Below are 26,017 nucleotides of genomic sequence, written 5' to 3'. Positions count from 1 at the left end.
GGGTTTCTTACCTGTAACCCCAGTTCTCTCGTAGGGGTATTTCCATGATAGACATAAGCGTTGAATATTCCCCGCCCGCCCTGGTGGACCCCGGAGAACTTTTTCAAATATAACTTCTTAAGTGTCCATGTTCGCCTTACTTCAGAAAGGCCTGCCAAGTCACTTAAGAATGTTCCTATGCAGCCTATAGGAAGGGCTACAGTGTTCAAACTTCTTCATTCAGTTTGTCCTTGAAGTAAATGCATTTAAATGCCAGAACAAAGGAATATATTTTTCAGAAACATTCCTTCACAAACCTTTTTTATATCAGAAAACCGCTATGAAGGAGTGCAGAGCAGTGTAGCCCATAGGGTGCCATTAGTAATGAAGAAAAAGGAGACTATGCCTTTAAGAATAGCCAGTCCTCCAGTATCCCATCATGCCTAGAGTGAGGCAGTTACCTCAGTTCTGTTTTCAGGCAGTTTTTAGATGATAATAATGATTAACCTAATAAAGCAATCTACCTGCTCCCCCGGGGAGGTGGGAGAGTTGCTTATGACTATCATGGAAATACCCCTACAAGAGAACTGGGGTTACAGGTAAGAAACTATACCTTCTCTCGTAGGGGATTTCCATGTATAGTACATAGCGTTGAATAGAATAGCAAGCCCATCCCATAACACGCAGAGGAGCAGATAAGAGTAGTCAGAAAATACTCTCTCAAGCAAAGAGGTTCCTAAGAGAAGCCTGTCCTACTTGAGCATCTGCCCTAGCTTCTGAGTCAAGGCCATAATGTTTAGTAAAGGTGTGAACAGATCTCCAAGTCGCAGCTCTACAAATGTCTGCTAATGGAACATTCCGCAATAAAGCAGTCATTGCCGACTTGCCTCTGGTGGAATGTGCTTTTGGTTTACCCTGTAGAGTTTTCTTAGCTAGTTGATAGCAAAATAAAATACAGGAGACTATCCATCTCGATATTGATTGCTTGGAGGTGGCTAAACCGGTACGGACCGTACCATAATTAACGAACAGTTGTGAAGTTCTCCGTAGGGGATTAGTCTTATCTAGATAAAATTTTAACACCCTCTTAACATCTAGAGAATGAAGAGCTCTCTCTGCTGGGGTAGAAGGGTTTGGAAAGAAAGTAGGTAAGGAAATCGACTGGTTGATGTGAAAGTCGGATATAACCTTGGGCAGAAATTTAGGATGTGTTCGCAGGACTATTTTAGAGGAGTGAAATACTGTGTAAGGCTCGTGGGTACAGAGGGCCTGGATCTCGCTAACCCTTTGTGTTGAAGTGATTGCCACTAGAAAGGCCGTCTTCCAAGTTAGGTGTTGGAGAGATGCCTTGTGTATGGGTTCAAATGGATGTTGCATTAGACGTGAAAGGACCACATTAAGTTCCCATGGTGGAGAAGGGCGCCTAACTGGAGGAAAGACCTTCTTTAACCCCTCTAGGAAATCTTTGATAACTGGAATCCTAAAGAAAGATGTTTGCGAAGGAGTTTTCCTATAAGCAGTCAAAGCTGCCAAATGAAATTTTATTGAAAAAAGTTGCTGGCCAGAATGTGCCAATTGTAACAAGTATGGGAGAATGACATCTTCCTTGTAAGATTTAGGGTCTATCCCCTTAGAGGAACACCAGATGCAGAATCTTTTCCACTTGAAGGAGTATGCTGAACGAGTAGATGGACGCTTCGCCTCCTTTAGGATTTCCATACAATCCTGTGTAAGGTTTGGATGTCCATACTGGACTAACTCAGGAGCCATGCTGCCAAATTCAAGGCGGAGAGATTGGGATGTCTCATTTGTCTTCCGAACTTCATCAGGAGGTCCGGTCTGCAGGGTAGCCTGAGATGTGGCCGGAGTGATCGGTGAAGGAGATCCGGGAACCACCACTGTCTCAACCACTCTGGTGCAATGAGGATCATCGTGGCTGACGTCATCGAGAGCTTGAGGAGGACTGCTGGGATCAGCGGAATTGGTGGAAAGGCGTACAGAAATTTGTTGGACCTGTCTATCCACAGAGCATTCCCCAGCGATTCTGGGTGATAAAACCTGGCAGCGAAGGCGCGTCATTTCCTATTTTCTTCTGTGGCGAAGAGGTCGATAGAGGGTGTGCCCCACAAACGAAAAATGTCTCAAGTGGCGTCTTTGTTGAGCACCCACTCGTGGTTCTCTTCTAGAACTCTGCTGAGGGCATCCGCTTGCATATTCTGAACCCCTGGAAAGTGAGTTGCCACTATGCTCAATTTCCTGCCTAGGAGCCAGTGCCATATTGACTGGGACTCTTGAGACAAGACTTTGGATCTGGTGCCCCCTTGCTTGTTCAGATAGTACATAGTGGTGGTATTGTCTGTCTGTACCAGCAAGTTGTTGTTGGTGATTGAGGGGAGAAATGCCTTGTGAGCTAGGTGTACCGCCCGTAGCTCTAGAAGATTGATGTGGTACAATGATTCCTTGTGAGACCATCAACCATGTATTTGCAGATGATCCATATGAGTTCCCCATCCGAGGAGAGAGGCATCTGTCACAATAGTCTGCGTTGGAGACTGTGTACGGAATGGCATCCCCTTTAGGAGATTGGCTGGAGAACACCAAGTTAGAGATCTGATTGCATGGGTGGACAGACGAATCTGGTCTTCCCAGTTCCCCGACAGTTGATTCCATTGGTCCTCCAGGTATTCCTGAAGCGGTCGCATGTGGAGGTGAGCGTTGGGTGTCAGAAAGATGCAGGAGGCCATGGAGCCGAGAAGTGAGGAGGCTGTTTGCACTGTTGGGTGACGCATTGATCGGAGAGCCCGACACTTCCGGAGAGTAGATAAGCGTTGTTACTCCGAAGGACACAATTTTGCCTGCAATGTCTATGGTAGCTCCTAAGTAGTGTAACTTCTGGACAGGCACTGTCGTTGACTTGTGAAAGTTGACATGAAGGCCTAGCCGATACAGGAGATCGCAGGTCATCTGGAAATGCAGTTTGGCTTCTGCATAAGTGGATGCCTTGATTAACCAGTCGTCCAGATATGGGTATATGAAAATTAGATTTTTCCATCAGATGAGCTGCCACCACCGCCATGCACTTGGAAAAGGTTATGGGTGCTGACCTGAGACCGAATGGTAGGACAGTGTATTGGATGTGATCTTGACCCACCACAAACCTCAGGAATTTCCGATGCTTCTTCGCAATGGGGATGTGAAAATACGCATTGTGTAGATCCACTAAGCAAAGCCAGTCCCCTTGCTGAATCTGAGGATATATCTGGTGTAAGGATAACATCCTGAACTTTTCCTTTCGGACCCATTTGTTAGCAATTTTGAGGTCTAGAATGGGTCTGAATTCTCTCTTGTCCTTCTTTGGGATGAGAAAGTATTTGGAGTAAATGCCCTTCCCCTGTTGGTTGAGGGGAACCGATTCCACTGCTCTCTTTTAGAGGAGGATGGAAACTTCCGCCTTTAAGAGGGCGAGGTGCGCAGTTGAGGGTTTTGGCAGAATGGTCGGAGGCGGTGTGGAAAACCGGAGACAGTATCCATTCTGTACAATGTTTAAGACCCAAGCGTCTGTTGTAATTATTTGCCACTCTACCAGGCAATTGGTGACGCTTCCCCCCACCGGAGTGGTTAACGAAGTTGGGGGGAGGACATTCTCAGGGTTTTGAAGTTGTAGGTTGTCGGGTACTCTGAATGGGCTGATGGGTCGATCGTCCTCTATGTGCTTTACGCTGAGGCTGATAGGCTCATTGGTACTGCTGGTGAGATCTTGTATGGGCCCATTGAGGGGTTTGAACCCTCTGCGTGGTGTAGCGGCGTTGGAAAGGTTGGAAGGACCGACGTTGCTCCTTAGGTTTGTCAAGACCCACTGCTTTTAATGTGTCCAACTCAGCCTTCATCCTTGCCATTTCATCATCTGCATGGGATCTGAATAAAGTGGAGCCTGAAAATGGCAGATTTATAATTTGTTGCTGAGCATCCGGCTTCAATGAAGTAAGCCGCAGCCATGAATGTCTCCTCAGTGTCACAGCATGGCAATAAGAATGCGCTGAGAGCAAAGCCACGTCTGCTGCTGCACTGATGATCTGACTGGAGACCAGAGCACCCTCCTTGGCTATTTCTAAGAAATCCTCTCTGTGATCTCTCGGGAGATGCTCTGCAAACTGTAATATGGAATCCCACAAGGACCTATCGTACCTGCCCAAAAGGGCTGTGGCGCTTGCAGTCTTCATAGATGATACAGCCGAACTACAGACTTTACGGCCTGTTGAATCCAGCCTTTTACTCTCTTTATCCGGGGGAGAGGTGGAAGACGGAGAGGTGGAAGACGGAGAGGTAGCGTGAGCTTTGCGAGCCGCTAATATTACCACAGAATCCGGTGGAAGGTCGGAACGCAAAAATACAGGATCTTGTTCAAGAGGACGATACTTTTTCAGTAGTCTAGATGGTGCAGATCTTGTTATAGCCGATGTGAGGAAGACTTCCATAGCAGGCTTTAAGAGGACAGGTACTAGAGGTAGTAAAGGTCTGGCGGCTGTACGCTGTTGTAGAGTTTCAAATATGACCAACGTAGATGGTGTAGGGGCAACCATCGGAATGTTTAGCACCTCAGACCCGCACTTCATGAAAGGTGTTAAGATCATCAACCGGCGAGGACCGAGGTGGGGGTGAGTCCGATAAAGGTATAGGAGTAGTCTCTGGTAGAAGACCAAGAATCTCTCTCACAACCCCTTGAACTTTATCTATGTCTAGATCTACGGTGAGATCTTGAGCGGGATGAATCATGGCCATGACGTGAACGGTGGCGCGATGTAGAGCATGGTCTTGCTGGGACACTAATCGGCACTTGAGGCACTGGAAGTGGTGCAGGTTGCGGTAAATCCTGATCCGTAGGCCGCGGTGTCTGTGACTGAGGTGAAGTTGGCGGCAGATCTGGTGGAGGAGAGGCATGAGGAGATTCACGAGTAGAAGGCGACGAGGGAAGCAGCACTACCGAAGTAGATCGATCTGAGGAAGAATAAATTCTTCTTCGCTTGTGTCTCCTCGACATCGATTGTCCTCTACGTGTCGACGCTGTGTGGGACCTCGACACATGACGTCTACGTTTACTTCTCGACGGCGATTCCACCGCCGCCGATCTGCTCCTCGACGTCGTGGAGTCTTCAACGTCGTGTGGTGCCTAGACGTCGAACGGCAACTCCTATACGACAGCGAGCCGGACTTCGACGGCGAGCATGTTGGCGCCGTACCTCCTCTCAACGTCTATCTTCTTGACATCGATAGCGTTTTTGACATGAAGAACGCCTCTCAGACCTCCCAAGACCACTGAAGGCTGAGGTATGAGCCCTGGTGGAAGACTGACCTTCCCCTCGCTCAGAAGTCCCACGGGTTCCTTGGCGTCTTCTCTCTGCTCTCCCTTGAAGGCGAATCTTCTCTCTGTCACGCAATGTGCGCCTGGAAAATGTCTTGCAGATGTTACAGGAGGCAGGTATGTGTGAGGATGGCAGACAAATGATGCAGACCTCATGGGGGTCTGTTTTGGCCTTTTTTCTGCCACATTTTGGGCATTTGGGCATTTGTCGAACAAGGAAGGCAAAATTCAAAATCCAAGAGAGAAAGTCAAAAGACGTCGAATGAAGTCTTTTCTCTAAAAAAATTTCTATATTTTTGAAGAAAAAAAACTAAAAAGGTCGAGCTCAATGCGCCAGGGTCCTGTCAGCCGGTGCAGGAAAAAAGAACTGAGGTAACTGCCTCTCTCTAGGCATAATGAGATACTGGAGGACTGGCTGTTCTTAAAGGCAAAGTCTCCTTTTTCTTCATTACTAATGGCAGCCTATGGGCTACACTGCTCTGCACTCCTTCATAGGGGTTTTCTGATATAAAAAAGGTTTGTGAAGGAATTTTTCTGAAAAATATATTCATTTGTTCAGGCATTTAAATTCAAACTTCAAGGACAAACTGAATGAAGAAGTTTGAACACTGTAGCCCTTCCTATAGGCTGCATAGGAACATTCTTAAGTGACTTGGCAGGCCTTTCTGAAGTAAGGCGAACATGGACACTTAAGAAGTTATATTGGAAAAAGTGCTCTGGGGTCCCCGCAGGCGGGCGGGGAATATTCAACGCTTATGACTATGCTGGAAATCCCCTACGAGAGAAGTAGCTGGTTTTGAACAGGGCCGCTGTTCACAGGAGTTTCTTGGCCCTTTAGTCCAGGGTAGTCCTCTAAGGCTTCAGAGGTCGCTGGTCCCTGTCGGATGCATCACTGGTTGCAGGTTTTCGAAACTGGAGACAGGCCGGTAGGGCCTGGGGCCAAAGCAGTTGTCATCTTCCTCCTTCTCTGCAGGCTTGTAGGTCAGCAGTCCTCCTTCTTTCTTCAGGTTGCAGGAATCTGATTTCCTGGGATCTGGGGAGCCCCTAAATACTGAATTTAGGGGTGTGTCTAGGTCTGGGAGTGCAGTAGCCAATGGCTACAGTCCTTGAGGGTGGCTACTCCCTCTTTGTGCCCCCTCCCTGTGGGGAGGGGGGCACATCCCTAATCCTATTGGGGGAATCCTCCAAACTCAAGATGGAGGATTTCTCAAGGATGGGGTCACCTCAGCTCAGGACACCTTAGGGGCTGTCCTGACTGGTGGACGACTTCTCCTTGTTTTTCTCATTATCTCCTCCAGCCTTGCCGCCAAAAGTGGGGGCAGTGGCCAGAGGGGCGGGCATCTCCACTAGCTGGGATGCCCTTGGGGCGCTGTAACAAAAGGGGTGAGCCTTTGAGGCCGGGTGTTACAGTTACTGCAGGGTGAGGTGAGAAGCACCTCCACCCAGTACAGGCTTTGTTCCTGGCCACAGAGTGACAAAGGCACTCTCCCCATATGGCCAGCAACATGTCTGGTGTGTGGCAGGCTGGCAGAAACTGGTCAACCTACACTAGAAGTCAAATTGGTATTCAGGGGGCATCTCTAAGATGCCCTCTGGGTGTATGTTACAATAAATTGCACACTGGCATCAGTGTGCATTTATTGTGCTGAGAAGTTTGATACCAAAGATCTTCGTGCCGTCGTCGATGCAGCCGTCAGTGGAATCATCGACGATGAGCTTTGCAGCTTACTCGTTGATGTCGACGGTGTGTGCGTTGTTGATAGAGACCTCACCTTCTTCCCTGTCGACGGTCTCTTTGAAATCTTGAAGACCTTAGCAGGTGAGGGGCCGTACTTTAAACTCACTCATGTTATGGTAGACGCTGACAACGGTAAAGAAGTCATAATCATTGGCGACGACGGAGCTGTAAATGTGGGCGTCACTGTAGTTGAAGCAAAGCCTGTCGTCGATGGTGCCATCGACGGTGTGGAAATCTTGGATGCCGACGGTGGTAGAGAACTTGAAGATTTTTTTTAACTTCTTTGATGTGGTAGCTGGAGTAGATGGCTCAGAACAAACTTACCACCATGTTCTCTGGAAGTTGAGGGATGTTCCTCAGCTCTCTCCTTGAACACATGCAGCTTCTTGGCTGACTTACTGGTTCTGGGGGAGGAGCTCTCCACAGACCTCTTCCTTTTTCTGAAGCATCACTGTCCCCCCCCTCAGACAAAGACTCTCTGGACTTCCGCTTTTGTAGCCAAAGCAGGAGCCTGGCTTCTCTGTCTCAGAGAGTCTTACTGGGAAATGTTCTGCAGATCTTGCAATCCTTCACTTTATGTTCAGGATGGAGACAGTAGATACAGTCCTTGTGAGGGTCTTCACAATGAAGCCATAATTTCCCACAGGTACCGCAAGGTCAAAATAAACCTTTTTTAGCTGCAGACATGATGGAAAAAGAACTACAGTCAAGATAGGAATGAAAAAGCTGAAGAGAAAGTAAACTGAGCAGAGCTCAGGGAGACTCACTTACACACGACGTGCAGTAGAAAATCTGTGAGACAGACCCTCTGTGCGTAGGGTTCTAAAGGGGTGATCTCGCCTGATTGGCTGAACTTTGAGCCTTTCCTAATGAAGCTAATAAGCTAGGAAAGTCGATGTATTTTTGCCATTGACTAAAATAAAAAAATAAAAAATATATTTTTTACTGCTTTCTATGTACCGTGGGACTCCCACTTCGACGACGGGGAATGATTTAAGTATGTGAATCTATGAAAGATAGCCCAATACTGGAGAATGTCTTTTTTGACCGAAATGACCGACAGGTTTCACAATCTTCCTCACAATGTTCCGGAGAAAGGCAAAGATTACATATCACGTGCTAATCATTGTAAGGGAATTTCGCGTGGCATCGAGGACAAAATCGGAATGGAGTCCGATCCGTCAGGCTATGGCGCGGTAGGCCAAAACAGGACCCAGTAGGGCACAAGCACCCAAAAGGGCATTTTCTTGATCCCGACTGTACTGTTGGATCGACTGCAGATGGAAACGCGATCGAAACAATACCAACGGTAAAATAAAGTTAATATAAAGTGTCCGAATCGAAAGTCTCAGAGCGAGAGGAAACACGTCCGAACCAGATGGTGGAAAGAAAACAATCTAACAAAGGAGTCGATGTCCATGCGCTGGATGTCCACTGAGGGGAGGAGTCACTCGATCCCATGACTCGACAAAAGACTTCTTCAAAGAAAAACAACTTGTAGCACTCCGAGCCCAACACTAGATGGCGAACTATTCACAGCACGTGTATCTGCAGCTACACGTCATCGAACTTATATAGAGAAATATTTTTATAAATTGGTGTGGATCTCCTTGAGTCCTGTGCCGCATTTATGGACTGTGTGTATTTGCAAGTGTCTCACACTCCTCTGTGTTAAGCCTATGGCTGCTTGCCCACACTACCTCCTAATGGAGCACTATTAGATTGCATAGCAAGGCCTGTACACTGGTAAAGGAACCCCTGGAATCTTTGCATGATATATTTCACTTTGAGCTATCATATGAAGAACCAGCTTCCTGCACTGACTTAAAAGTAGAGTTCTTAAGAATAAGCTAACTGTTTTGAAGCAAGGAAGAGAAGGAGGATAACAACAAAAAAAGATTGAAAGAACACTGGGGTAAATCCCTGTATTTGCAATGGAAGTGTAGCAGGATGCAATACACACAGTTTGATGAATAATGTGTGGCAACTCTGCTTGGCAAGGTATTCGTGTGTGGACTGTACCAGCATTCAAGGGCCTAAGGTAACATATATAAAAGCAACTCTTAGCCTAGCCCGTAGTTGGAGGGCACCAACAAGTAGAGAACAGAAAAAATTCAAGACACAAGTATTGTATTTTTGTGCACAGTGTTTTTGTTGTTGTAGTCAAACTGCACTAACAAAGCAAACGTTCCCCTTATGCCACCAATACTGGTGATTTACAAGCTTCTCCATAGTACCCCCCCGCCCCGGTACCAGAGACATACCACCACACTATATTGGTGTTAAACAGCTTTTAATAATTGTTTTTTATTACTTCTTTAAACAAATTTATTACAATAAGAAATATTGCACATGGTCAACATGTTTTGTTCAGGCTAGAGTCTGTTGCAACTAGTTTGAGTCCAAAAAGAAAAAGTATCCCACAAATGCAGACTGAATCGGCGGCCTAAGACCTGGACAGCTTTCTGATCTAACACTATCCCGATCCCCTCATGTCTAATAGCGTCCTGCCCTGGCCTGCTTCACCGGACGCCTCACTTGAACTGGCAGCACCCACCCACGTACGGCCTCGCAGCACCCTGCTTTACTCATACTGGGCAGCTTCTTCTACTACATCTTGCACAAGCACACCCACCAGGGTCTCGGTCGGGCACCAGCCTACCTAAACTCATATCTAAATTATTGCGCAGGCATCGTTCTCCACCACCTCACGACTGAGCAGAACGAAAGATAGTGGTGTGGTAGGACCCCCAGCACAACACTGCCACATAAGCATGAAAACTTCATAATATTTTAACTAGTTCCAAGGGCAAACTAACTGTATTGGCTTATAGCCCTTACAGTATTTGTCATATGGTGGACACTAATCAACTCTGGTCTAAATTTCACTTTGTAGTTTCAGAGTCACTGGAACAATTTTGTCCCTTAAGATAGTTATCATGCAACCCAACATGTCAGGATCTTCCATATCTTACAAGAAAGGCTTGACAATACCAAGTTTTTGATGTTTCATTTAAACTCCAGGTGGAACGTCCCATAATTAACCCGGGTAGCTCATCCCATAGTTCACCTCAGCAGCAAGTAACACAGTCCAAGTTCCTCCTTGCAGCATGCTGTACTCCCCCTACTACAGCAGGTAGCACAATGTATGGCTTATCCCTACAGGAAAGAGAACACTCTAAGGCTCACGCCATAAGCAGCTGAAGCGTTTAAGGGTTCACCTCTGCAGCAATTGGCACATTTGGTGGTTTATCTTTGCAGGAGGCAGCGCATCGCATGGTTCACTTTCATAGTACGTTGCATAGGCTTGGTCAGACCACCATAACAGCAGGCAATAGCTCTTAGCTCTACCGGGCGATGGGCAGAAAAAAGACTAGTGCCCCACTGACAGAGTCAACATATGTCCCCAAATCAAGACCTTATCAAGCAAGAGCCTCACATATTAACTAAACATTAGTGCTGAATTCTTGTTGGAGGGAGGGTTCTTTCCTACCTATACCACACAGTAGATCTATTAGAAATGCAAGGGAATTTTTGTCTTTTGCACAACCGAAGGCACAGGGAACTCAGAAGATGTAATTCTGAATATCTGCAGGCAGGGCCATTACACCTAACTGCCATCTAAGGCAAAGCGGCGAAGTACTTACACCACTGCCTCTATAGCAGGTCCAAACACATTAACCCTGGGGCTGAGAAGTGTTTTAGTACAAGCAGTGGACAAGGACCTAGTTGAAGAATACACAGTCCTCAAGACTAGTTCGAGATACAGTCTGTGAAGGAGCTGACGTTCCTAAGCACCAGATAATAGGCATGGACGCAGTTTACTCACCTTTAGGTTGCCAATCTTTGGGAGAGACAATACCATACGTTTTCAAACAAGTTTTTCGTCTTTGTCCTTCTGTAATTATCTTAATGCTCTTCAGTGGAAACTAAAACATGGGACATTTATATTCCTCTCTTCTTCTAACCACAGCAAAAATGCAAAACAGATTCTCAATGGATATTTGATACATAAAAGTTGAGTCTTCCTGAAGAAATATATATTAAATCCTGAAGATGTAAAAGTTAAATCTGGAAAATTTCATTCACTTGAAAATCTTGTGCTGACATAAGGGATCCCTGATCCTATCTACTGTGGCTGACCAAGGCAAAGGCCCAAACGAGTCATCCCCTAGCTCTGACCGGAAAAGAGGGCCAATGGCGTTCCCTTTCAAGCTCTCCGGAATATTCAAGGGTGGCAAATCACGTAGGAGTTCGGCCCTCTTGTTTGCATCATTTCATTACGACTAATACATGGCTACAGTTAAGCTGCTGTACAGTGGAGAGAACAGTGTGTCCCCTTTCATAGGTACCAGCTCGACACAGTGACTAGGTGCTTCCTGGGCACCCCATCAAGAGCCAAGAGAACACAAGGTCTAGAGCTTTTTCCTGCATGTATCAATACATCATTAAATACTTCTTCTTCAGATTTCTCATTCCTTTGCCACCTACTACTGTTCATGTTGAACAAGCAAGGATGCCCAACAGTATTCAGTGATCAAGAGAAGTAATTTTAACATAGAAAAATCTTTTCAGCTGAAGCTGTGCCTGCAGTACAACCAAGAGGAAAGCCTGGACCAGATATTGGCAAGGAACTTGGAACACTGTCCTTTATACACAACGGGGACCACTGTTGGTATTATGCTGCGCAGTGTCACAAAAGTTAATAAAGTCTCTGCCCTCCCAGAGACTCCTTAGTTTAAGGAGCACTGACAAAGGGTGCACTGGAGGGCTGAGTCTAGCAGTGTATAGGATAACAGTAATGAGAACTAGGTAGGTCACATACTTCTACACATGAGGACCTGAGCAGGGAAAACACAGCACATCATAATGAAGTATGCCCGGACAGAGAATTACAGCTGAAATAGTCAAACTTGAACAAATTATTGGAATGCACTGATGGAGGGAACCTTTGAGTATATGTGCACTAATCTGTGACTAACAACCAACCTCTGTAGAATGTACGGCTGACGACCTGATGACAGTCACCAATTTCAGCAACCGGTTTGTTGCCCAGGAGCATGGCAGCTGCAGATTTTCTGTCTTTATAATACTTAAGGTACTTTTTGGAACCTCAGACTGTTGGAGAAACTATTTGTATAAAAGAGTATCCAGTGACATAAGAGTGACGGAGAGACTGAGAAACAGAGCTGCACACTGCTAGGAGTGAAAGTTTTACCATGAAAGTTGGTTTTATTCTATATATTACAGAAAGATTCAGCTTTCATCAAGAGTCTGATGTAGCGTTTTTTTTTGGTTGATTGCAAGAACTAAGGGAGATAATTAAAAGAGAAAGTCTTGTTTAAAAGAAATGTAGAAACTGCAGTACCCAACGTTGTGCCGAAATGACACCCACATTCGGAGAGCTACATTTTACCAGTGTATTTAGTTGAAAACATAATTGTTACTAGCAGAAGTAAGGGGACCAACAGCCATGTTCCTCATGTAGCCTTCAATAGTTTAAAAACGAAATTCACACCTGTCTGCAGCCCCGCACCTGCTAGGCAATGTGGTGACATGTTAGTCAAGCTGCGGATCGTCAGTCACATAGCACATTGCTTAGCTGTGTTTCTGGGTGCTGCCTTCCCGTGTCCGGCCCATGCAGACTTTAGCGTCCCGCCCATTCACTCTTGTGATGGTCAAAGTGATTGTCGCACCCACTGTTTGTGCAAGATGTGCCTTTTACTTAATTTCAATGCGACTAAGTAGAGACTAGACAGTGTCCAAGGCCCTTTGCAAAAGTGTTGATGGTGTAAAGCATCCCTGCCCTTATTCCAGTAGATACCCCACCCCGCACTTGGTCAAGTTATCACTGGGAGAAGAAGCCAGTTCCTTGTAAGAATGGGTCTTCTAGATTCACATTCTGTGCAGAAATCTGCTATCCAGTGGCTGGGCCGGGAAGTGCTAGCTACTAGACATACTCTGGACCCCTGAAGCATCCAGAGACCCTTTAGTTTTCTACTCTTTTTAACTCGCCCGCTCCCTTTGCTCGAAAGAAAGAACTACTCTTCGTGTTTCCTCTCACTCTCATTCCATTAACCCTTCCTCACTAAAACCCAAACGTTTTGTGTGACTCAGGATACATACTCTCCTTCCTGGACATCTTTAGTTTGCCATCCTTGGCTTCAACGAGCAACGTGTGTGCTAACTGCGGGGAAAGATAGGATGAAATGTTTGCTTGGTCTCCCCCAGTGAGAAAAGAGAGAACATTTACATTCAGACTAGCCTAGGATTGGGAAAGCTTTCAACCCTTAGACCGATAGCCCACTGAAAAATTCAAGGACTCAAAAGAAAGGTTCTGGTCTCGTCGTCGTGCACTTGCAAGGTCTGCTAGTAACCTAAAAAGATATCCTTGCCTGTCTCCATGCTGTAATACCCAAAGCTACATATAGAAGCTAAAGTTGCAAAATCAAGGAATGCTTGAGACTTGATAAGGGCCCCTTTGCCAACATTGATTAGAAGTCAGCAGCAGCTTTATTCAAAGCAATCATTTTGTGGCTTCCTCAACCTTGCCCCATATTTTGGACCACTCTAAAGCGGACACAGCAGATGTGCTGAGCCTAGGGTGCGTGCGTGAGCCTCTAGCTCCAAGTGGCCATTGCCCAGAGGCATGAGTTTACACAGGTAAGTTTTGCCACGCCAGTGCTTCAGTGTATGTCATCAGGGAATAAAGCAAAGAGCGAGCTGAGTTAGACAAGGGCTTGAGAAGGAAAGTCTGAAACATGGATGATGCTAGAAAAACAATAGAAGGCATTAAAAAACTGGGACCACTGATGATCAAACAGTCAGCGGTCCTCTGAATGAGCACAGGATCAGGTTAAAAAGTTCTGAAAGCCAAAGATCTTCCCAAAAGGAGCAGATATGGTCAAAGATGGCTATGTGGGTTGAATATCTAGATACTGAAGAACTGCTCACCTAAAGTTTTAAAGTCTGATGTAATATGTCAGATGCCATGAGACCCCGAGACTACATATTCAGGGCTAAGTCTGTCAAAAGAAAGTTTCCATGAGCAGTGCCTGAAACAGGGAATACTGACAAGCAACTGGTCCCAGACTGACTGACCTGGGAGAGGTTGTCAAGACTGTTCTGAAACAATGGAGACAAGGAAATAATGATGGTGTGTGTCGGCCGCAGGCTAGGGGTGCCCAACAGAGCCCAGGAGAACCTAAACCATGCCATATTTTCTGTATCACAGCATAAAATACTTTTTAATATAAGAAATCTAAATGGTAACCACTTAGCCAGAGGTCACTGTAAAAATATTAGATGAACCCACCCTTTGAACCTACTCACTAATGTACATACAATTTCTTCTCGGCCATTTGGCTCAGAAATTGTAATGATATAAAAATCTAAGTGTTCTGACATACACCCTCTCACAGAGGCCACATTCTTCAAACAGTCCCATGCTGGAGCAGGGTAACACGGGCATTTGATTAAAGAGACTGAAACATACTAAAAACCTAAACCGATACATGCTAAAGACAGACCACTATTCTCTGAAAACAGAGAACAGAACTTGCCGATTCCTTTATGTGTGAAACAGACCTTTTTCACAGAAAACACAGACTGTTACATCTGAAAACAGATACCTTTATTCTCTAAAAACAGAGACTGTTACACTGCCTAAAAACGGACTAATTCTCCAGAAGTCAACCATTAGTATTGCAAATAACAGACCTTTACTCTCTGAAAAGAGGCTGATACTCAGTGAAATCGTTTCATGCTGAAAGGGACCAATACTTGCTGCAGATTCTTACTTATTAACAGACCTTTAGTCTCTGAAAACAGAGACCATTACTAGCTGCAAACACTAGCTGATACTCCCTACAAATCGACATGTATTCTCTGAAACTGTTTTTGCTAAAAACAAAGATCTTTATTTTCTGAAAACGAGACCTTTCCACCCACAAAATGAGTGTTTCCTTCCTGAAGGCAGAGCCATTCACTCTTTGAAAAGAGTCACCTTTGCTCTCTGACAACAGAAGCCTTAGGAGTAAGACACAGTGCTGTTTGATTTAATAAGTGCATATTGAGAGTATCATTTCTTCTCAGTTTTAAATACAACAGTATCCTTTCCTGCCTCAGGGTTGAACCAAGCCTAACATATCGGTTAATAATATGTGGCCGCACTTGTGCGTCTCTACCTAGGACACTGGACTGTCGATGTGCGACCAGCTCATCCTACATTTAGCTGCAACTGCAAACCATTTGGACCCTCCAGATGGTTCAGCATCAGTTTGGAAAAGGAGGGATGTAATCCAAGGATGTGTATTGTCGGGAGCTTGCAGGCCACTTCACCTCCACAGGGAGCATTGCCAGTACCGAGGGGTCCACCGAGACCCTGCACTACTGCAGGAATTACTGGGGCTGTGCAGTTAGGCAGCACCTGCCTGCTCTACAGCAAGGATTGCTAGAATGGTGCGGACTGAGAGTGAACGCGCTAAGATACTTCCGTAGTACGCTCTACAGCTGGACGAGTTACTTACCTTAGGTAAAGCTCTTTCTGTTGGATTCCTCACCTTCTGAATTCCCCTAGGTGCCACACTGGCTACGGAAACTTTATAGCAATTACTCTTATGTAGCAATAAGTCACACCATCGAACTCCGCAGTGGCTTCATCTCAGAACCAGAAGTTCCAGGTTACAGTAAAGCATTCCATGCTCTTAGACACAGAGTCAGTGACCGATCAGAATCCTGACTGTGCAGAATCTAACACGGAATATGCTTTACACCTAGAAGTACACGCCACAGGAAGGGGAGGCGCGGAGGCCAGTTAGAAACAGTATTCACCAACAACAGAGTTATTAAAGTTAGGTAAACTGTTCTTCTGATTGAGACTTCTAAATTAACATTCATCACCCTTTGAAGAGATGGCAAAATTGTATCTTCTAAGGTGGTGGGTCTGAGGATTGAACTTTGCACTAAGAAGAACTCCAGGAACGAGAAGGCAAAATGGCCCTTCTTGTGGACCCGAGACTCAATGCTGTGGTGCCAAGGTGTTGACAGATACCCATGTTGCAGCCCGGCAGATGTCCAGCGACAGAATAGTCCTAGCTGAAGGTGTTGTGGGTGGCCTTGGCTCTGGTGGAATGAGACAGAAGGCCCTGATACAGCATTGATATAAGTCCAATTTCTGGACTACCTTTCCCTTCTTTACAATGTCAAAGCTAGTTCGATTGATATGAAAACTCTTGGGATCCAACAGGTGAAGCCTCTCCTCCTCCTCCTATAGTGCAAGGACAGAGCGAATAATCAGGGAGTGTGATGGACTATCTCACACGAAAGGGCAATGTAACTGTCCGAAGAAAGGATTCTGAAGTGCTAACCTCAGAAAGAAGGTTGGACTGGTAGCCCCTTCAGTTCAGGGATGAAATGCACAGAAGTGGATGAAGGAGGAAAAGAGTATTGAGATTCAGCAACCTCAAAGAACAGCTGTGCTTAGGCTCAAAATCAGGATCACGTTAAGGTACCACAGTGCATAATACAGTGCTTTGCTACGTTCTGGCTACGTTAGCAGTATAGAAATACCACATACATACGTACATACATACTAAAGGGCACAGAGTTAAATTTACTTAAGCCACTTAAAAAACAAACGGTGATTTGAACAGAGAGGGCTTATTAGGCATACAGAGAAAGGCGGAGAGGGCCAACAGCTAAACTTTAGCAGTGCCCACAGCAGTCGGGGAAATCCCCAGGAGGTCTAGCCAGTGCCCCAGTCTTGCAACCCCCTGGCAGATCACATGACCCATCACAACCCTTTTTGTTGCAGTACCACCTAGAGGTCATGTTGTTAGTCAGAACATGCACAGGACAAGCCAGAAAAACCTCGAGTATCAGCCGGATGGAATAAAACTTCAAAGGATTGATGTGGCGACTGCTCCAACGGAGACCAGAGGCCTTTGATCTCAACTTCGTCCAGGTAGCCTGCCTAGTCCAGAGCTGACTTATCCTGCCTAGTCCAGAGCTGACTTATCCTGCCTAGTCCAGAGCTGACTTATCCTGCCTAGTCCAGAGCTGACTTATCTGTCACTACCAAAACAAATACTTGCTCAGATAGGGAGAAGGTCTGCTGAAAGTCAGGTTGGCATTCTTCATAACTGTTGAAGATCTCTGCCCCCCTTATTCAACACATGAATGTTGTCTAAGGCCCCCAAGGCAGGGGTTTCAATGAAAGTAAGAGTGTGCCAATGGGGATGGGGCACCTGCAGGATACCCAGGGCTAGGAGACAAAGAAGCCTCAGAACCTTTCAGGTTGAAAAACAAGGCAGAGCCTAAAATACTGGGCTCATATCCTAAATGCTATGTTATGTAGATGTGTAGAGCGTACTATCACTCGCGAGAGTGCCCATGTAGTGAGCAGGCGGTCAAGTGGGTGGTGGTGACGGTCCTATTCCAAAATCCAAGGGGTGAGGAGTCAGTTTCAGGGCGTCTGCGCAGCAGAAAGGATTTGACCATCACAGTGTCCAGATCGAGCCCTATAAAGGGGATGCTCTGCAATGGCCAAATGTGATTTCAGTACACTGGTGTAGAACCCCAAGGAAGACAATGGGGAGATGGTCAACCACAGGTGGTCGTGATTGACTGTAACCAGCCTGGCTTAAACGAGCAGTAAAGATATAGGAATACATGCACACCTGACCTGCAAAAAATGACAGCGACCAACTCCATCACCTTCATAAATACCTGGTATGAAAAGAACACCAAAGGGCGGGGTGGTGAACTGGAAGTGTTCCTTCCACAAAGAAGAGGAAATGCCTGTGGGTCCGCACGAAGATACATGAAAGTACATGCCTCTCATGTCCAAGCACACCATCCAGCCTCCAGGATCTAATCCCACTGTCTTTCCTGGGCACCTAAAAGTGTCAGGAGTAGCAACCTTTGCCACTATCCTTCTCAGGGCTCTACTGCTGCTTTGGCTGAACCCCTTCAATAAGGAGTGAGTGGAATAAGAGGAACTTGAGAGGGGACTGATAGAGAAGGAGGGGTTTTACCATGACGACCATCCACAGAATAGAGTGGTCATGGGCAACAGCAAACGGGCTGGTAACTATCCAAGAGAGAATCAGAGAACCTCTGGGTTGGCAGCAGCTGGGTAAGAGGCTGGCCATGCTGTTCAAGGCCCAGTCATTGGCCACCACTGCAGGCTTTGGTTAAACAGGCTAATACAGTTGTGGCTGGAAGCAAGCCAGGCCCCTGAGCCAACTCAGGAATTTCCAGGATTGTTGATGGAACTGGCTGGCGAGGGAGAGAAAGTCCACATATCAAGACTTGCCCGACTATCTTTGGCCCATTCCAATGCTGAACTGGCCTTTTATCTAAACAGCATGAAGCCATTGGAAAGTGTATCGATCAGGGATGCCCCGGAGAAACCCATGGCACACATTTGTGTGTGACACTGTGCACGGTCCACACAGTCGGTGGTATCGGGATCGACCCATAAAAAAAACGCTTGGCTACACCATGTCTATCGTGGACAGCATAAACGTGCTTTGATTCTATATCAAGTGGAGCCTTAGGGAAAACATTCAGGTTCACTTTGCTGGGTGACGGCTAAACAACAAGCCTTTTGTGGTGCGTGATGTGTGAGAAAGGTGGGATCACCCAGAGATGACCTATGGCGCATACCTGGTGGGGCCGCCACCCAGCGGCAATGAACATTATTTCCACCATCAGGACTTCTGCCAGAGCGTAACCGAAGGGGAGCAAAGGATCTGAAGCCAAAGTACCAGTTTGCAAGATCCCTCAGCAAATTAGCTTTAACTTCCTTAGGTGGCAGCTGTCGTTCCAACACCTCTGCGGACCTAGGGGCCACTACTGCGCTGAAGGCTGTTTCTGCAGTGGGGCAACCAAAGCAGAGTCCAAATCCATCTCTTGTGAAGTACCAAGACCACTAGCATTACTAAATGCTGGCCAGCATCAGTATACTGAGAGGGTAACAAATTGTCCACTGCCTCCTCGTCACATGGGACCTCCTCTTCAGTATGGCATCAGAGCCTGAACTAAAACTAGGCTTTAAGGAGCAGGAAAAGGCCTGCGATTTGGAGTATGACTGGCCTTGTTTCTTGAGCTTGATGAAGTACAACTGACCTTCTCACTCTGATGCCTTCTGATGCAAGAGTGAGGATTTGTTGCACGACTTTGAATTGTACACAAATCTGAGGCACCAAAGGCAAATGTCATGCAGGTTCATAACCGATATTTTCTTCCTGCAGGTGTGGCATGGCTTAAAGTCTATCGTCTTCGTGGGAGAATTATCCCTTCCACATTATCAGTGACAAACTGCATAGGAAGTCAGTGATGATCCATCAAACATTTGAAAAAGGACCTCAGATCCGCATTAAAGGGAAAGTAAAACACACAACTAGAAAAAATACAAATAATAAATAAAAAAGGAAAAAACATTCATACACAGGAGTGTCACCTATATCCACCCCCTCGCTGTCACTTCCAGGGGCAGGACAAGTCAACACGGACTCCAGTGGAATCATCTGTTGGCACAAAGGAGCAACTGCTAAAAAGTTTCTAAGTCCATGCCGGTGCCATGGGAATTTAAAAGGCAATGAATCTGCGGTGAGAAGTATCCATCACAAACACGTCCTTTGGCAAGGATGTCTATAAATTAAGATGCCAGGTGCGTGCTAGAACGAGCGGCTCTGCACAGCCAAACTGAGGTACGCAGCACCATGTCAGTGGACCATTACCATCGGAAAAGGGTGGTTTAAAGACTATGGACCTGATTACGACTTCGGCAGAGGGTTAATCTGTCCCAAATGTGACAGATATCCCACCCGCCCTATTACGAGCTCCATAGGATATAATGGACTCTTAATTCGGCGGGTGGGCTATCCCTCACATTTGCTACGGATTATAGCTCTCCGCTGAAGTCGTAATCAGGCCCTATATCTGGAAGTACATTAGAGCTACGTGTGACTGCCTTGCCAATGCTCCACCTTATAAGTGATTTCAGATTTGTAGTCAGAACTGTATGGTTCACAAAGACCCTGCTGATAGTCTGACATCTGCTTAGGCCCTTTCTCCTCTATTTAAGGACTGAGCAACAAGTTCATTCTGAGTGCTCTAGAATAAGGATTGTGCATCCTGCGCAGGCCCTGCCTGCACTATCGCAGCACGTCCCAGGGCTGGCTGTCCTGTACAGGTCTTACCACGTTTAAAAACAGGACACCAGGACTCTGAGGCCTACGTGTAAGTGCGTCCTCTGTCGTAAGGATTTCCAAGCTTGCATGGCCCGCAGAGGCCCTGTCTGCTGACACAACAGACCCATACATTAAAATGTGCACAAACCTCACTGTTGCCTCTTTTCACCTCAACACTGCTGCTCCCCAAAGATGAGGATATTGTCAAGGAACAGCACCAAAACCAAATCTATCCAGAAGATGTGCCAGTGTCTGCAGTGACCTAATTCAAATGATAGCCAGAGCTGAGACACACTAACAATACAACAGCCCGGCCACCACTTTATCACAGAGCGAGGCAGAACTAACGAACACACGGGCACTCGCACGGCCTCACATCACCAGGCGCTACAGGCCACGGGCATCTGAAAGCCGAAGACTGCAGGGTCTTTAGTTAACATGTACTAGACAGGGCCACCGATGGTAACCACAGTGACTTACAGGCTCCAGCCTCAAGGGTAAAAACAGAACAGTAACAAGATAGCACCTTCCAGATCCTGCAGAGCACGCAGGTTTTCTAATGATTTGTCTCAAACGCATTCGGTAGTACAGAGAAATACTCAACTCCACTAAAAACCCTACAACAGAGCAGTGAAGCCAGGGGTAGAGAAGGAAGGGTGCAGGGGAAGTTTCTTACCTGTTACACTGGGGTTGCAGCAAAGCAACTTCCATAAATCTCTAATGGAGGACAATGAAATCCCACAATGGTGCTGAAGGAAGCAAACATCCCACAGTGGCACTCAAGCAGAGAAACCTGTGTGATGCGCTGTTGAAGCAGATAAATGGGACAATGGCACTGATGCTAAAATGATTCTGGGATTAACGTCAATGTTTTCAGTCTACTAGGAATAATACCTGAAGGCTGGATCATAGCCACCAAGTGCCAGAATAATTCAACCCTGTGACCATGCCAAGCTGCAGCAGACGCTGGATCAAGGGACTGGCCCGGACTCCTGCTTTACATAATGTACAAATAACATAATACATCCGACAGTGAGAGTCGGCACCGCTGCCAACAACCTGAGGTGCAGAGAACCTCTACTGTGACATATTAGTTCAGCGCTGTGGTGATTTAACAGGCAGAAGGATTAACGTAAGTGCCTGCACGTTTTGAAAAAACCTGTGGCCTACCCCTACCATACATGTCCCAACAGTCACTGCAGGAGTCTTCCCCCTCCTTCTTGGTATGAACCAGTTCCTGCATTCTCCTTGTACCTCCCCTGCTTCAAGCTTGGGGTCCTCTCTCCGCTCATCTGCAGTGAAAGGTTTAAACCCTGAGAAACCCTCACTGCGTTAACACGCACCCGGTCTGCCTCAAGGCCCCAGAGAGTTAGTGCGATAAGTTTTAAAAATTAACACCCGGTTGCACCCACTTTCACTATTAACACAGAAGCCAAGAGGCCTAAAGATCTTAAAATATTTAACATTATTATAAAGGGAAAGAATAAAGTGGGAACTTTACAAACATCCACTTCTATCCTCAGACAGCATGGCGCTGGTTGGGCACCAGCAGTGAGTACTGCAGGGGATGCATCAGACTTCTGGAATGGTTTCTAATCCATGCCAAGGCCATCCTTTTCCATTAAGCACCACCTCACACTGCAGGAGGGCGTGCACAAGCATTAGGCACCCTTTGCCTAGGAAAACACTGTCTCCCCAGCATCATGGCTTCTACGACAGTCTCTTCTTGCTCCAACATCTCAAGCATTGAGCTTTCCCAGGCATCATCACCGGAATTCGGCCGGAGGAAAGTCGTATCCAGGCTTGAGAGCCAGGTTGCCCTCTTCAGATGTTCTCCCATGCCACATAACTGTGACCAGTGCATTCCCAGACCTCCTCACCTCTGAAGAGGCATCTCCTCTATGCCTCCCAAAATTCAGAGGTGTAAGATTCTGCTTTCAGGAGGGAAGATATGAAAAGGGAAAGGTGAAAAGGCGGCTGTTAATACTTGGAGGGGCAAGCAATGCTCCGGAAGGTCTCAGAAGGCCACTTCCATAAACCTTCTCAGAATGCACCACATCAGCTTCAAAGGCTCAGAACATCATTCAGGGCACTCATCTGCTGTTGGTACTAGTGCTGCATGACACAGGAGGGACCACATCACTACTGGCAGACGGCGATCCGTGGCCGTTATCCCAGTCGGCTTCCGTCAACTCAACAACCCTCTGTGAGGCGTCCACTGGGGCAGGTGAAGGAGAGTGTGGCACTGTCATCGCTGATGAGTGCATTTCAGTGGTGTAGCCGTGACATGTGCTGGTGCCAGAGGTGTAGGGACCCGGAGTGGAGCACCCTGGTTGGTCACCGGACTGCTGTCCTGGGATGGCAGGGAACTCTGTTGGTGTGGCTGCTTGCATGATCTTCTGACGCACCTCTCTAATCTTAAGCTGCAGACACACCTTTGTGGGGAAGATCTCGACGTAGCGGGCCTGGAATGCAGCTGTCGCCTGAGCTGGAAAACAAAAAACAAAAATTGGTACAAACCTGGTGTGTTACTTTTTATCCTAAACACATATTATTGAGTTTTAAAACAAAGAACAAGTAAGGCAGTAGAGCAAAAATAATAAGAAAACTCGCATCAGAGTACATCATCCCACATCGCCAGTCCACCCCCTACAGCAAATCAAACCATATGACTCGATCGAGAATCTACTTTAGAAGAAAATCCATAATACTGCCACCATTTACCCCAAATCTTGGAAAACTTTGCAGGACCTTTTCGGACAATGTAGATTGGTTCCTCTTGTTTTGCAATTCAGTCCATACCTGCACGCCATTGTTTCAATTTTGGAGGGGAAGAGTGATTCCAAGTGTGGTCTAAGTCTCTTTTGGCCACCAAAATCCTAGTCCAATCAATGCTCTATCCCCTCTCGACCCACCTAACTCGTCCAACACACCCAGCAATGCCACCTTCTGAGTCAGATGTAGTCTCCAGGACAGCCGAAAGGGTGGGTCCCATGGGTCCCACCTGTGACCAATACTGGGCAATCTGGGGACACTGCCAAACTAAGTGGAAGAAGTCCTACACTGGGGACTGGCAGCAGCTGCACCTTTAGTCAGCGAGGATCTTCGGATGGCCCAGTCTCTGGGGAGTCATGTAAGTCTGGTGCAGGTAATACAGTTGAACCAGCTTCCTGGGAGTCATATAGGCCTCCCGCCATTCAACCTTCTCCAGCTCTCCCAGCCATCCCTCCCACCTCCAACGTAGGGCTTCCAGGGACCCAGGTGACCTTGTGTGCTTCTTATGCTGAAAGTACTACTGCTAATAATTAACTGCCACTGCAACCTACCCTCCGACTCTCAACACTGAAAGTTGTGGAAGATCTGATCTCCCCTCCTCCCCCCCCCCCCACCCCCTCAAAGACTGTATCAGGTCCTGAGCTCAGAAGGCTGGCCTCAAAATATATTTCAGGAAGCCTGTCAACTGGGGTGTAGGAAGCTGGCTCTGTATGTGATATATCACTAACTAGATATATTGTGTAAAGAGTCCAGGTGTTCACTTATGAGTTGACATGGGCTTGCTATACAATCCCAAAGTGCTCTATTCGGGGTAGTGTGGTCGAGCAGCTTTAGGTTTAACACAGAGGAGTGCAAGACATTCACAAATACACACAAGAGTCAATAAATGAGACAAACCAAAAAGGAGATCCATACAAATTTATAAAAATATAGAGGATATTTATATATGTTTAGGCATCAGAGAGACTTCGTTCAGGTAAGTACGTTTTTAAATATACATTTTTTCACTTTAAAAGGTGGGAACTGTGCAATTTCTGAGTTCTGCAAGGTTATCCTATGGAAGGAAGAAGTTATTCTGCAAACAGGTAGAGCACAGCCACTTACAAGACCAATCTCCAGGAGTTAAGGTGAATCGTGCGCAAGGTCCAAGGCAGCACCAGCAGTATACCACTAGCGGCATGAGGGCAGCCATGTGCAGGGTGCAAAATAGCGTTGGGAGCCCAATGCGTTTCAATAGAGATCGGTCTCTGCAGAAAAAAAACTGCAGGCTCTGGCTACTAAGTCTGTCTGAACCAATGGTGAGGCTCAGGCCTCACGATACTCGTGTAAAGGGGGGCAACCTTTGATCCTCTTCTCCACAGCCCACGGATGCAGAGGTGTCTTCAGGCGTTAGGCTTTTCTTACCAGAGCAGTCGCAGTGGAGAGGGGCCACTTGATTCTGCCATCTTGAATTGAAGGTGGGCAGAGGCCCCTGGCAGCATCTGAGTGGCCAGGTCAGGCAGATTACATCACAGCCCCCTCCTGATAGGTGGTCTTCCTGCTAGGTGACCAATCTCCTTTACTGGGCTCTTTAGGGTCTCCCTCTCAGGTGGGTCCCCAGATTTGACGTGCAAGATTCCAGCAGGACTCCTCTGCATTGTTTACTTCATCTTCTGGCCACTAGGACTGCAAATGGACCCTCCAGGAACCGACAATCTGCAACTCCAGCGACGACTCCGCTCTGCAACATTGTTTCTCCGGCTCCTTCCAGCAACTGCAACATTTCCTTGGCTGTGCATCCTCTGAGGGCGGCGAGTCTTTAGCCTGCACAAGAAGCAAGAAGGAATCTCCCTTGGAGTGAAGGAGTCACTCCCCTGCATCCGCAGGCACCTACTGCAACGACGACCGGCTGTGTGGATCTTCTCTCCTCCAGAGCTGCGTGGATCCTGCATCATAGGTGGTGGTCTTGAGGGGTCCCCTAGGACCTCTCTACCAGCTGTCCAACTTGGGAGATAGTAAGCCCTTGCCTCTCCTTGCAGGACAGTACCACTGTGCACCGTGTCTCTTGCAGCTACCAAGACTTGTTTGTTTCTCCTCCAAGGGATCTTCCTGCTCCGTGTAGCCCTGGCCTCCAGCACTATTCCCTGCAAAGCGCAGTCTCCTGTCTGCTGCTGCAGCAATGTGGGACTCCTTTCCAAGTGTACTGGGTGGGCCTCAATGCGACTCCTGTGCCTGCTGGTCACCTGTGGGGGCTGCCTCCTCTTCTTGTGACTCTCCCAGCTTCTGAGGGTCACCTTGGGCTCCCCTCCTTGGGTCGAGTCCCCTGAGCCTTGCTGGTCCTCTTCAGCCTTGCAAAACCTTCTCCGACTCTTGCATTTGCCAAGGCTTGTTCGTGGTTTTCAGCACCACGGACCAACTTCATCACAACCGCCGACATGGGACATCACTTGCATCACTTCTGGAACTCCTCTTCTGCTCCTGTGCAGCACTGCTGACTTTCTTCATCCACCATCGACCTGGTCCAGCATCCACAGAGGGTGGGTAGTAGCTCCTGCCACAGCTGGACACTCCAACTCGAACTGAGCTTGGTCCCCTTCTTTTGCAGGTCCTCGTCTGTCAGGATCCATCTTTGGTTTCTTCCCGTCTTGACTGGGTGTTGCACAATCATTTTCCAAGGTTCTCCTGTGGGTTTGAGGAAAAACCAGGTACTTACTACCTCTTCTCTCCTGGTCACTGAGGGCACCCTGGTACTTACCTTTTGGGGTTCCTAGTTCCTCCAGCTCCCCTCCATTGATTCCACTTCCTTGGGTGGGGACAGCCTTGCACACTCCACTTACTTAGTATATAGTTTGGTCTCCCCCTAGGACCTTCACTATTTGCTATTGCTTTCTATGCTATTCACTGACTTCTAATGTGTACATAATAGAGTATTTACTTACCTCCTATTGGAGCATTGCCTATTCAGTATTTTAGTGTTTTTGTTACTAT

At 47.0% G+C, this 26,017-nt stretch overlaps 1 protein-coding gene across 5 annotated transcripts in view; it reads right to left on the bottom strand.

The window, feature by feature from the left end:
* Positions 1-9,352: 9,352 nt before the first annotated feature.
* The window catches only part of CIC (capicua transcriptional repressor), a 410,013-nt gene continuing 393,348 nt past the window's right edge, over positions 9,353-26,017 (bottom strand). For all 5 annotated transcript variants that reach the window (XM_069201390.1, XM_069201393.1, XM_069201394.1 and 2 more), the window contains one exon: positions 9,353-22,763. In XM_069201390.1, coding sequence (XP_069057491.1) covers positions 22,369-22,763 — 395 coding nt within the window. In that variant the 3' untranslated portion in view covers positions 9,353-22,368. The remainder of the gene's footprint in view (positions 22,764-26,017) is intronic.

Source organism: Pleurodeles waltl, chromosome 7 (genome assembly GCF_031143425.1).
Source record: "Pleurodeles waltl isolate 20211129_DDA chromosome 7, aPleWal1.hap1.20221129, whole genome shotgun sequence".
NCBI classification, from domain to species: domain Eukaryota; kingdom Metazoa; phylum Chordata; class Amphibia; order Caudata; family Salamandridae; genus Pleurodeles; species Pleurodeles waltl.
Note: the sequence above shows the minus strand (reverse complement) of the source record. Positions and strands in the feature narration are given on the sequence as shown.